The sequence below is a fragment of the Pezoporus wallicus genome, unplaced genomic scaffold (genome assembly GCF_028554395.1).
Source record: "Pezoporus wallicus isolate ANWC-B61680 ecotype Strahan unplaced genomic scaffold, APGP_CSIRO_Pwel_v1 scaffold_6362, whole genome shotgun sequence".
NCBI classification, from domain to species: domain Eukaryota; kingdom Metazoa; phylum Chordata; class Aves; order Psittaciformes; family Psittacidae; genus Pezoporus; species Pezoporus wallicus.
In genome coordinates, this window is record NW_026637663.1 from 7,275,218 (window position 1) to 7,287,992 (window position 12,775).

The following is a 12,775-nucleotide window of genomic DNA, read 5'->3' on the forward strand; positions in this document are numbered from 1 at the left end:
TTCTAAAGACTGTCAATTACTGTGACTAAGGTGTAAAAGTATTCTTTAACTTCAGTTTGCACATAGCTCTGCAAGAATATTCAGAGACTTTGACTAATCGATGGCCACATTCGGGTCATTGAATAACCTACTTCAATTCAAGCTTCCTGTTGACACTAAATGAGGATATTAGCTACCTCAGTCTCTTCTCAAATGCAGCAGTCTAACATATACAACCCCAAATTTTAGGCAGTTTATGACAAGCCACATATTTGATTTATACTTTCAAAAAACTTTTTTTTTTCTTGACGATAATCTAAAAGAAAACATAAAGGGTAAGACACGCTTCTCACACCTCATTCTTCTCACAACACAATCATAATGATTGAGGTTTGAAGGCACCTCTGGAGGTCACCTTATCCAGCCCCCCTCCCCACCTAGACTGTTACTGAGGACCATGTCTGGACGAGTTTTGAATATCTCCAAGGTACAAAACTCAACAACCTCACTGGGCAACCTGTGCCAGTGCTCAGTCACTGGAAATGGTTTTCAGAATTAGTTGTTCCATCACCTTCCCAGGGACCAAAACGAAACTGACCAGTCTCTACTTCCATGGGATCTTCTTCTTGGCCTTTCTGAAGATAGGATTAACATCTACTTTCTTTCAGTCTTCAGATACCTCTCCTGACTACCGTGATCTTTCAGAGACAATTGAGAGTGGCCTCACAATGACAGCAGCCATCAATGAGCTGAAGGTTGGCTTTAAAGAAAACAGACTTAGCTCTTTTCAGCAGTGCCCAGTGACAGGACAAGAGGCAATGGAAAAAATTGAAATACAGGAGATTCAGTCTTATCAGGAAACACTTTATTACTGTGAGGGTGACTGAGCACTGGCACAGGTTACCCAAGAGAGATCACAGAATCTCTATCCTTAGAGATATTCAAGGGCCATCTGGATGCAACGGCAGACAACTAGCTGTAGGGAACCCTGCTTGAGCAGGGAAGTTAGACAATACCTCCAAAGGTACCTTCCAACCATCATCATTACATAATTCTGTGACTAAGCAGCAAAGGTATTATTGTAACTTTGGGCAATCCTTTCAAACTATTTAGGCAGAAATAAAAACAAAGCATGACGTGTTGCACCTGTCAGCTGTTCCCCTTTGTGGTCTGATTTGACATTGCAAGATTTTGCCCTCAGGCTCCCACCAAATATTCACTGCATACAGTAGATCTCTCCCACAACTTAGCCTCAATCATGTTTTTTTATTGTCTCTGCCAGTCTCAGTTGCACTGTTTGTGAACCAGAGTACCACCCCAAGAGAAAGTTCTTGTCAGTGTCGCTGCTCACTGTCACATGTGGAAAACTTTCATAGAAATGTTTGAAGGAAAAGTTTCTTTTTAATCTTATACTTGTACCATTCAAGGGCATCCCACGAAAGAAATTTCCTCATAAGAAAAATAAACAAAATTCATATATCCTCTGTCCCTCCTGAATATGCCTTCAGGATGACCATTAAGTAGAGCTCTGGCCAAACAGGACTAGTCCTCAGTGTTTAAGACCTTGGTCTCAAGGCCTGTAAAAGCTAACTTCCTCAATGAGGTGTTTCTTCTTCACAGAATGGTCGCCTAATAAATCACTGCAAACAACTTCTTTTCACAGGAATCTGACTCCTCCACATTTCTGACCAATAACTCAATTACTCCACCTAGAAATAGATGCATAAGAACTAACAGGATTCCAGTGCTTTCACTGATCATTTCTCTGCTATACTACAGCAACATAAAACAATGTCTGGGTGACAGAACAGTGTCACTTTTCCTTGTGCTAGTATGGTCGTAGTAATAACTAACATCCTGGATTCTATTTTCTTAATTGTTTTACTGTTCAACTTTTCCATTACAATCAGGATGTAAGTATTACAACTACAGCCCCACCTCCTCAAAACCCCGCTTTAAAAAGGCATTTAAAAAATTGATTCCAATTAAACTTTCCACAGAATCAAGCAGAAACTTTGTTATGCAATTAACTTCAGATATCTCCAGACAATGGAAAAAAGTGGATAAAATATCTCAGAATAAATAGATATTCTGCATATAATTTTAGCTTATTCTAGGAGTTCTCATTTCAATCTTCTTTTTTTTTTTTCCCCTGTTATTTTTTAAGTAGCAACAGGTGGTGATTGAACTGATTTTGGATTTTGTAAGCTTTACATAGCCAACTGGCATGATGTCCAGCCTCCTAAGAATGCTTCTCTGGTTAAAGCTTTTCAGGGGTTACCATGACAAACATGTGGTAATTGCATGGGACAGCAAACAGCCAAGTTTTCCCTATGTTCTCCATTGTATAGCTCCATTCCACATTCCAAAATATGTATCTTTTTATGTTGCAAACAAGTTGTAGAATATTAGAAAAAAAAAAATGTTTTCTGTCTTTTTAAGAAAAAGATACTGGAATGGTGTAGACTTTATAAAATACTCTCACAAATAAGTCTATTTCATTCTACTTGCTGCATTAAAAACCATAACTTGACAGCAAACCAAATTTTTTTTTCAACCAGTTTTCCTTGTATTCTACTGCTTTGTCTTAGTGTTCTGGTAATTGTTCATTGACCATTCAGTACTAAAAGATCCACTGAGGCTCTATGAAATCCAAGTAGAACTTTACAGCTGTAGAAGCTTTGTGAAATGTACATGTTTAATTTTAAACACACAGCAACCTTTCACGTAGGAGCTCAGCATGTTTTCGCCAATGGCATGCATCAGGTACTGCATGTTCTCCACCCTATATACTTTCATGCATCCCCAGTTCCAAAATTGGAGGAACTCCAGCCACTACTTTCTCCCTTTTTACCCTCAGAATCCACATAACAAGACTGAAAGCTCCAGGAAAAAAAAAAGAGATGACAAATCATGGGATCCTCATGTTCAGAAGAGACCAAGAAGTAATCAAATTCTGAGTATGTATATATGCATATCTAAGGATGATGTCAAGCAGTTAGTTCACAGTGGAGACACAAACTGGAAAGTATCTGAAAATTTAAGGGCCACTCACTCAAACTGCATGTCTGACCCTATGGCTCTCAAAGGGTAATTCTTAGAAAACGTATGAGATAAGCTCCATGCGGCTGCAGGAATTCTACTAAAATATGTGGCCAGGGAAGTTTATGATCTAGTTGCACAAGATGATAATGCTAGTTGGAGATTTTACCTTAATGCCTGAAACCATCTATATATGACTGGCAAATCTTCTCAGAGTCTGAGAGAGGGTAAAATTGATTTTCCCTGGGATCATGCATCAAAGCACTATCATGCATCTAAGTTTCTGCAGAAGAAATTCACTATGTCCAAGTAGCCCAATGTTTTTTAGGTATCTTTCCTGTGGCCCAGTAAGCTGCCTTTTTTGCAGAAAGAGATGAGGAATGGTTATTTCAGCAGTAATCAGCATTAGGGCAGCTGAACTTCTATTCCTCAACTGTTCAGACCATGCATCAGAGGGAGGCTGCTTCTGCCACCAAAGGTAATAGTATGGTGGCGGTTGGGAGCTCCTCCCAGCAATTTGTCCCTGCCAATCCCATTACTTACACCAGCAGTCTAGCAGCTTTCACATCTACCTTCCCGCACCTACTGTAGTAGCAGCTCAGACCTCTAAATTGAGCAGTAAGAACTTTTCCCTGCTCTCCCCACCTCTCAGTAGATGACAAGCACATCTGACAGCATGTCTCATGTCTTCTTCCTAAATTTATTTCCAGTTTCATAGAAACATAGAATGGTTTGGGTTGGAAGGGACCTGAAACAGCATCCCGTTTCAACCCCCCTGCCATGGGCAGGGACACCTAACACTAGACCACCAGCTTCTCTGGTCAACCAGTTGGCAGTGCCTCACAGCCCTCACAGAAAAGAATTTCTTGTTAGTATCTATTCTGAATCTTCCCTCTTTCAGTTTAAAACCATTGCCCCTGCCCTAACAGTATGTGTCCTTGTAAAAAGTCACTCTCCAGCTTTCTTATACACCTCCTTAAGGTACTGGAAAGCTGCTCTAAGGTCTCCCCTGAATCTTCTTTCATACTGCTTTCTTACTTAAGATTATATCTGTTCTCCCAGCAAGTTTCCTATTTTTGTATTTCCGTTGGAAGTAGAGAAGACCAAATGTTAATTTCATAGAATCACAATGTCATGTTAAGGTTGAGGTTGCTAGGCAGCTCTGGAGGTCGTCCTGATCTAATTTCCCTGCTCACATAGAGCCAGTGTTGCTTCACCAATGCTAAGGAGAGGGGGACCATCACCTCCTTCAGTCTGCTGTCAACATTCCTTCAATGCAGCCCAGAGCATCCTCAGCCTTCTTTGCCACAAAGGCACATTTCTGACTCATGTTCATCTTGGTGTCTTTTTCTGCAGAGCTGCTTTCCAGCTATTCAATCCCCACCCCCAAGCATATACTGGTGCCTGGGGATTTCACTTTTTGCCAAGGGGACTTTGCACTTCCCCTTGCTGAACACACGAGGCACCTGTCAGCCCATTTCTCCAGAGTGTTGAGGTCCTAGATCACAGCACAACCCTCCAGTGTATCAGAAACTCCTCCCAGTTTTGTGTCACCATAAAACTTCTTACTCTCTGCCCCATCATCCAGATACTTAATGAAGATGTCAAACAGGATTGTTTGGAACCAGTACTGATCCCAGAGGTACACTGCTAAATACTGGCCTCCAATTAGACTTCATGCCACTGATCAACCCTCCTCAATGTCTGCTCATCCAACCCATACTTCATCAGCTTCAACATGAGGATGTTATGGAAGACTGTGAAAGCCTTATTGAAGTCACAGTAGACAATACCCACTGCTCTCCCCTCATCTACACAGCCAGTAATTTCATCATAGATGTTTATCTCATTGGTCAAGCATGACCAATGAAAATAATTTTCAGAATTAAAATTGGTGAATGAAGTTAATTTTACAGACCTATGCACCTTATGTGAGAAATAAATATAATGGTGAATATGCATGTCAGAATGGAGCAAAAGCAGGGCTGCTACAAGAGGGAAAATGAATGAGAAGCCGGTGGTGGTCATGGCACAGTTTTGTCACTGACCAGGGCACTGTCTGACCATATCTAAATAAGGTGAGCAGAGTAGCATACTGATAACAAGGTCCACCGACAGTCCCAGAAAAAAACAACGTGACAAACCAGGTCCAGGGGCATCCTGGGAGTCCATTCAGGTGTAGCAGGAGGTGAAGGCAGATACAGGGCTGAAGGCAAGATTGCAGCATGGGTCCACTGAAGACAGAATTCAAGGCAAACTACCAGCAAGATAGGTCAATGTCCATACAGAAAACAAGGCCAGAGGCAGGACCTGAGACAGGTACACAGCATAGTTCAGAAAAGGACTAAAAGTCCAGGCCCAAGCTTAAAAAGAGTGCCTGAACCACAGAACAGAGAGTGCATGTGTGGGGTTTCAGGGCTGATCAGGGCACTTAGGACCCAGTAGTGCACTCAGGGCTCTTAGAGTGCAGTCTGTAGCATCAGTAAAGATATATCCGAAAACCTGAGACCAACGAGGCCATACAATGTCAAAAGAAGGATGAAGCTTGACTGCACCATGACTTCAGCTGCATTTTACTGATGAGCAAGGAAGGTCCACATCAGTGCCTAAAAGCTTTACAGAAAACCTGAAATTTGCCTTGGAGAAGAAAAACTTCCATTACTTCACATACAAGAACATCTCTTAGGAAAGTGGCTCTTTGGAATGAATCATGCAAGGGAAACAGCAAGCTACGGCAGAAATCTGGACAGCTGTTTTTTCTCAATATCAGTCAGTCATGAAGAGGAGGCTATTCATGTAACTTTACCAGCAAAGGTGAGCTGGTGCTATAACTAGGTGTTTAGTCAGCATTCTAAATGTCTTTATCAATGTGAAGAGGACAACACATTGAATTTATAATTTCCTTTAACATAATTAATGAAGGAAACTTCCTTTCTCCTAGATGTTTTAATATACTGAATTATCTGATCAACAAGTGGGAGGAAATGAGAAACTAGAAGGATCCAGACAGAATTAAAACCTGTCATGTGAAATTTAACTGACATACGAACATATTACATCAGCTAGTATTTAGTCTAGTCTGTCATTTTACGTTCTTATGGGTTTACTGTGTAAGGGAATGGACTTTTCCTAATTCCCAAATTTCTACGCTCTTTCTATGCCTTGGTTTTACAGAAATAGGATGCTGAAATATCTGTCTCTCATTGTCCTACATGTTAATGAACATATTCAATATAAACAGGGAGTACTGGCAGATGAGGAGGCTTAGTGTACTGGAATTTTCTGATGTGTCTAGTCTGGGTGATCTGTAGACTCACCAACTTGTGCCATTCCAATCCAGACTTTCTCAAAAGACTAAAATTAATTGGTGGAGATAACCGGTACAGATCCCTATGAATCATTGTTAGATTCCAGACTTCAGAAGTTGTGATGTTTCTAAAAGACATTCAATAGACGGACAGCAGACAGAGGTAGAACAGTAAAGTTTCTTGCACATTATGGACAATTAAGAGTCTACTGCATCTTCTGTATGATTCATCATACAGAACACAAACTCCTTCAAAACATGTAAGCATGCATCAAGCTTTTGTACCTCCCAAAAACTAAATGTTTGTCAGGCTCTTTCTTGGTAATCCTGAAGATGGTAACTGTAATGATCTTCTCATTCAGTTTCCCATTGCACCTCAGTCTAACTCCTGTGTTCTGCTTCCACTTTGGACCCCAGAGAAAGTATTTTCCTTTGTTCTCCAAGTAGCTATTCTTTTAGACAATCTACTTAAATTCTTCTTCACAATTTCTTGGAATCTGATCAAAGGTCATTATCTTACCCTAATGTATTTATTCATGAAGCCTCACAGTTTATTATCCTAACCTGGAAGAAAAGTAGTCACCCTTCTTCTTCCAAAAAGATCTATTCTCCTTGGTTCTTTATTCATAAGTGTGCATTGTAGATTGTCTAGATCTTTTCTTAGCTGCAGTTACAAACGAGGAGAATGCAAGAGAAGTATAAAAACATTTGAAATATTGAGATGAACTTTTATAAATTCATGCATTTCAAAGCAAATGAAGCAGAAGTCTGAGTAAATCCAAAAGCCACTAGCAGTGTCCAAGATTCCCTCATTTATTGGCAAGATGACCTGGCTGCATGAGATTGGCTGACAAGATCAGAAAGCTAAAACATCTTTTCTTGTACCACCTCCAGAGGAGCCCATAAGATTTTCTGGCATTCTCTGAAGAAATCCTGGAATGCCTCCAGATCATGAATAGTGAAAGAGAGAGACAGATCCATAGCTTTATCCAGTAAGGGTGATGAAAATGGAAGTTGCAAAATACTCTCACCAACTTATACATATAGAAAGAAAAAAAAAGTTAAATTATTTCCACTGGGGAAAAAAAAAGTAGGTTGATAACACAGACCGAGTGGAAAAAATCTTGCAGAACTCAGAGAAAACAAAAAAAAAAAGAAAAAAATCAATATATTCAAAACCTCTAAAGCCACAGGCCAGGATAACAAGTCTGAAGATTTACTCTAAGCAAAGATCAGAAAAGAACCTGAGAGTCCTGCTGTGATTCCTGAGCCAATTAAGAGAACAGGAACACATGTCAGAAGAATAAAAAAAAGCAGCCATCATCAATGAAATTAAATAAAGAAACAACTAAAGAGTCCCAGGAAACTCAGCAGTATTACTCTGAAAATTATTTCCCATGCTTTCAACTGCAGCTTTCTAGAGCACCATGCTGGAGATTTTTTCCCCCTATTTAATCAGAATTTTGTACTTTACAGAATTATTAAATACAGTAACAATGAATTGAAATCATGAAGTGCAACAAGCAAATTAAAACAAAAAGCAAAACAATTTTCACTGTGGATGTTTAGGGCAAATATTTAGAACAAAAATCAACAAACAATAAAGTTGAGATCTTGCAGTTAGTGTTATTAGCCACAACACTGCAAACAGTATAAATGAGAAGGTGGACTTACCTTTGCTATATTTCAAGAACACTGGACAAACATTTCGCTAAACAAACCCTATTCTGGCAAACCCAAAGCAGAAACAAAAAGAGGTCATTCCAGAAGGACCATTCAAAACACAGCAATGGCTGATGCACCAACTTTACAAATCAACAGCTTTAAGAGATTAAAGGTACTGGCCCACCATAAGATTGTATAGGAACTAATCTCCCCTTTAAGCACCCAACAGTGCAAGGGATGGACTAGATTTGATTGGACAAGACTATGAACAAAGAAAAAAAAAAGAAAGAAACTGTACAGTAACTGTACAGTAGACCTAACACTTCAGGGGAGACTCATTCCAAGTTCAGATAGATCTTTCCAAACTCAGCCATTTCAATTTTATTTATGTGTAAAACACCTGGTGAACACATTAGGAAAAAGTGAACAGTTTTCTTCCTTCTGAGAACTCAAGAATAGATTTTAAAATGCAGAAGATTTGATCTCTGTTCTGAATAATGAGTGAAAATTTTGGTTTTAAATATTTATCTTTTTTTTTCCTGAAAGGTGAAGTGAAAGGGAAAAGTAATCATTTGTTTTCATCATTTCTTCTCCACAACAGTTACTACCACTGCGTAATGTGTAACAAACACACACATATACATAATACTTAACACCCTTGAAATATATGTCATTAAGGACTTGAACTACTTCTTTGAAGTTTGGCTAATAGAACTCAGGGGACATTGGAATACACCAACTTTGCCAAATTAAATATAGAGCAATAACATACATAAATTATTCCTCTCTTCCCAGGACATACTCATATAATTGATTGCCCAGATTTTACACTTTAACTATTTTACCATTCACCTGCTCTACTTATATTAACATTTAGAAACAAAGAGAAAGATAAGTGATCTGTGAAAAGCTTTCTACTTTTTCATTACTCTTCAGCAACACAGTTTGAGTGGCTTATTAGAAAAACATAAAAAGGTAACAGATTCCAACCCCAGCAGTCTCTAGTTTCAATACTTTTTGACATTCAGTGCAGGTAATACAGCAATGTTTTTGGCAAGAACATATATGCCCCCTATAAATTTAATGTATTCTTTCCACAGAAAGAGGGAAATACATGAAATACTCATTAAGCATTTCCTAAATAGAAAATTCAGTACTAAAAAAAAAAAAAAAAAGTTACATCTTTCAATAAACTTATGCATACATACACACAAATCAAATATAAAATTATTCTTTAAAATATAAACATTCCCCTATCCAAACCCCTTTGCTTTTAAACAAAATTCTTTCAGCTTCTTCAACAGGGATTACCCAAGTATTTCCTTTCCTGACCAACGTTCCCTTCCCACCACTATCTCTCTTTGTCCCACGGCTTTCCCAAGTACAACACTGAAACGTTTTTGGCAAGTGTAGCATTTTATTCTGAGTTTATGATAATGTATTATGCAAATTCATTGCACTACATACATAATTTCTCATTTCATACAATTACTTTTGTATTTTAAAAGCTGGATCATAAATTTTACCTCCTCTAGCAGTAATGAAATGCCATCAGCATTCAGTTCAAAATACTATTTTATATATACAATTAGATGTACAAAGGTAGGTAAACATGGGTGATAAATCTTGAACATTTAGTGGTACAAAACTAACCACTACTGAGGAAGCAGCATTTTATCTGGTCTGTTGAAATTAGTAAATTCCAATTAGCCTTTAATTTTCTTTTATAAAGACCTGACTGTAGATTTTATTCCACATCCAAATTGCTACTGGTATATCACAGCAAGTACGACAATTCTGAATATAGCATGGAGTTTTATTCCAAGGTATCTAATTCAGCCTTACCTCAGAGTTCTTAAATCCCATAGTTTGATGCCATCACCTGCAGCTGTGGTCATGAAGAGATTATAAGCTTCGGGTTGTTGAGTACTGAAGGATGACCCCTGTAAAATATGAAGTCAGCTTCAGATAACTATTCTTGTGGCACTAAATATATATAGAATTAAAGAATCGTAGAATACCTCAAGTTGGAAGGGACCCACAGGGATCAACAAGTCCAACTCCGTGCTCCTCACAAGACTACCTAAAACTAAACCATTTGACTACAAGCATCATCCAGACACTCCTTGAACTCTTATAGGCTCGGTGCTGTGACCACTTCCTGGAGAGTCTGTTCCAGTGACCAAGCACTGTCTCAGTGAAGAATTTAGTCTATTTAAAAAACAAACAAAAGCTGTTTGTTAGACTATGTGTAAAAAAGCTTGTCTGCCCACACATAAAGGAGTGCAGAGGCAAGCTAGCATGTGGAGAAACCTCCATAATGCAGTCAGAGAAATGGAGCACTGCCTTGACTCTTTGACTGCCTCAACTCTTTGACTGCCTCGACTCTTTGCAGTGTTGTCCCAGGACAGCCATGTGAGCCCTTTGGTCCAGGAGTGACACCCACCATGATGAGTCAACGGGAGAGGCTCTCCAGGTCATCTCACAAACTGATGGGGATTACTACCTATTGGGGTATGGGATCCTTTATAGGATGCACGGGAAGATAATTTTGTGATTGCACAAGACAATCATAGAATCATAGAATCAGAATAGTTAGGGTTGGAAAGGACCTTAAGATCATGTAGTTCCAACCCCCCTGCCATGGGGAGGGACACCTCACACTAAACCATGCCACCCAAGGCTTCGTCCAACCTGGCCTTGAACACTGCCAGGGATAGAGCATTCACAACCTCCCTGGGCAACCCATTCCAGTGCCTCACCACCCTAACAGGAAAGAATTTCCTCCTTATATCTAATCTAAACTTCCCCTGTTTAAGTTTTAACCCATTACCCTTTGTCCTGTCACTACAGTGCCTAATGAAGAGTCCCTCCCCAGCATCCCTATAGGCCCCATTCAGGTACTGGAAGGCTGCTATGAGGTCTCCACGCAGCCTTCTCTTCTCCAGGCTAAACAGCCCCAACTTCCTCAGCCTGTCTTCACATGGGAGGTGCTCCAGTCCCCTGATCATCCTTGTGGCCCTCCTCTGGGCTTGTTCCAACAGTTCCATGTCCTTCTTATGTTGAGGACACCAGAACTGCACACAGTACTACACGTGAGGTCTCACAAGAGCAGAGTAGAGGGGCAGGATCACCTCCTTCGACCTGCTGGTCACGCTCCTTTTGATGCAACCCAGGATACGGTTGGCTTTCTGGGCTGCAAGCGCATTCATTTAAGGCAGGAAATAAGGGCAGGAAAAGAGGGAGGGATCAAACAGTAGTCTAACAGTTAATTATAAGCCATGTTTAACCTTGGCATAAGTGGGCATATTTTCATTGACTTCAGTAGCAATTTCATTCATTCATAACAGGACTGATTTTGGCTTTGTACCTTTAAATAATTAAATTCAGCCTATATTTAAAACTCTGCTTTTTTAACATCCATGTTGGCAAATCCTGTGGCCTTTTCACTGGCTACAAACTTGTTTCTCCAGGGAACTAAATATAAACAGTTAAAACTCCTTCTTTCCTTTCCCCACTGTTCACATTCTTGTTCTGGCTGAATACACCACAGAAACCTCAAGGCCATTTCCCGCAATCAGTGCTTCATTGCCAGGAATCTTCTATTTGTTATGAAAACTGGCATATAACTGGAAAATGCTTTAGTATTTAGTCAATAGAATTCCCCAAATGGCAAAACAAAGTGGCATACTCAGCATTAAAAAGACTATAGGAGCTTTCATTTATTTTGCTTTAAGTGGGTTTCCTTTCTAAACTGAGGATTACCACAGCCTGCTCTAACAGATGAACTAAAATGTACCATATTTCCCAACAAAGTCTATATAATTTCACATTAGCTGTATCTGTTAAAAAAAGAAAAAAAGGAAAAAAGAGTAATTGTAAAAGAGAAAGACAGTAGTTGTCCAAAGGATAGTACCCATTAAAAGTTACAGAACACCTTTTTTTGCTTTTGTAACTTTTCCTCACCATCCCTTTCTTCACTCAGCCATGACCTCAGAGTCCAATACAAAAAGTTCTAAACATACATACACGTTCACTTCATGAACTAGTTGGAAATCACTGTTTGAATTTGATTCCATCAAATTTGAGTCTATCAATACAACAGTGTCAACACTGTTGACATACAGCAGTGTCAACACCAGCCTGTCACTGAAAAGTGGGAGATTTCCACCAGTTGCCTCAGGCTAGAGAGGAACAATAAACCTCTTTCCCCCAGCTGCTAAGTACCCAGAGAAGTAAGCTATTACATGAACCTGCAGCAGTATCACCACCACATCTCCACAGGACCATGTATTTAGCCCACTTTCCCAATGAAATTATGCGTATGCAAGTGTACTGTCTGCTGATTCCCATCCAGAACTTTTTTAACCTGCTTCACTATTTAAAACCAACCTGACAGAGGGATAATGGTCTTACGATGTTTCCACAATATACATATAATTAGCAGACAAGTTAAAACCAGCACAGCCATTAAGAAAAGGGATTTTCTTTGACAAGTCATTAACCAGCCAACATAAGAATAATTTAGAACAGGCATGGAGTATGGCATGCCTCTCAGTCAGCTAGCAATAAGGACAGCACAAGAAGATAAGGCTGTGATAGGGGAGAGTCTTTAGGGAACACAGGGAACAAAACTGAAAGTGCATGTGGTGGGAGCTGAAGGTTATAAAGAACACAACAGTAAAGTTTCTGTGGTGGATTTGGAAGGCGATATTTGAGAAAGCAGGCTTTAGAAAGAATGCTCAGTTTTATTACTGCTGCAAGAACCTGCACACAAAGACA

The 12,775-nt window shown here is 39.5% G+C and overlaps 1 protein-coding gene across 1 annotated transcript in view; it reads right to left on the minus strand.

Annotated features, from left to right (window-relative positions):
* The window catches only part of WDR27 (WD repeat domain 27), a 59,519-nt gene that overhangs the window by 13,989 nt on the left and 32,755 nt on the right, over positions 1-12,775 (minus strand). Inside the window, exon 21 of the mRNA XM_057406973.1 lies at positions 9,839-9,936. Within this exon, the coding sequence (XP_057262956.1) occupies positions 9,839-9,936 (98 nt within the window). The remainder of the gene's footprint in view (positions 1-9,838; positions 9,937-12,775) is intronic.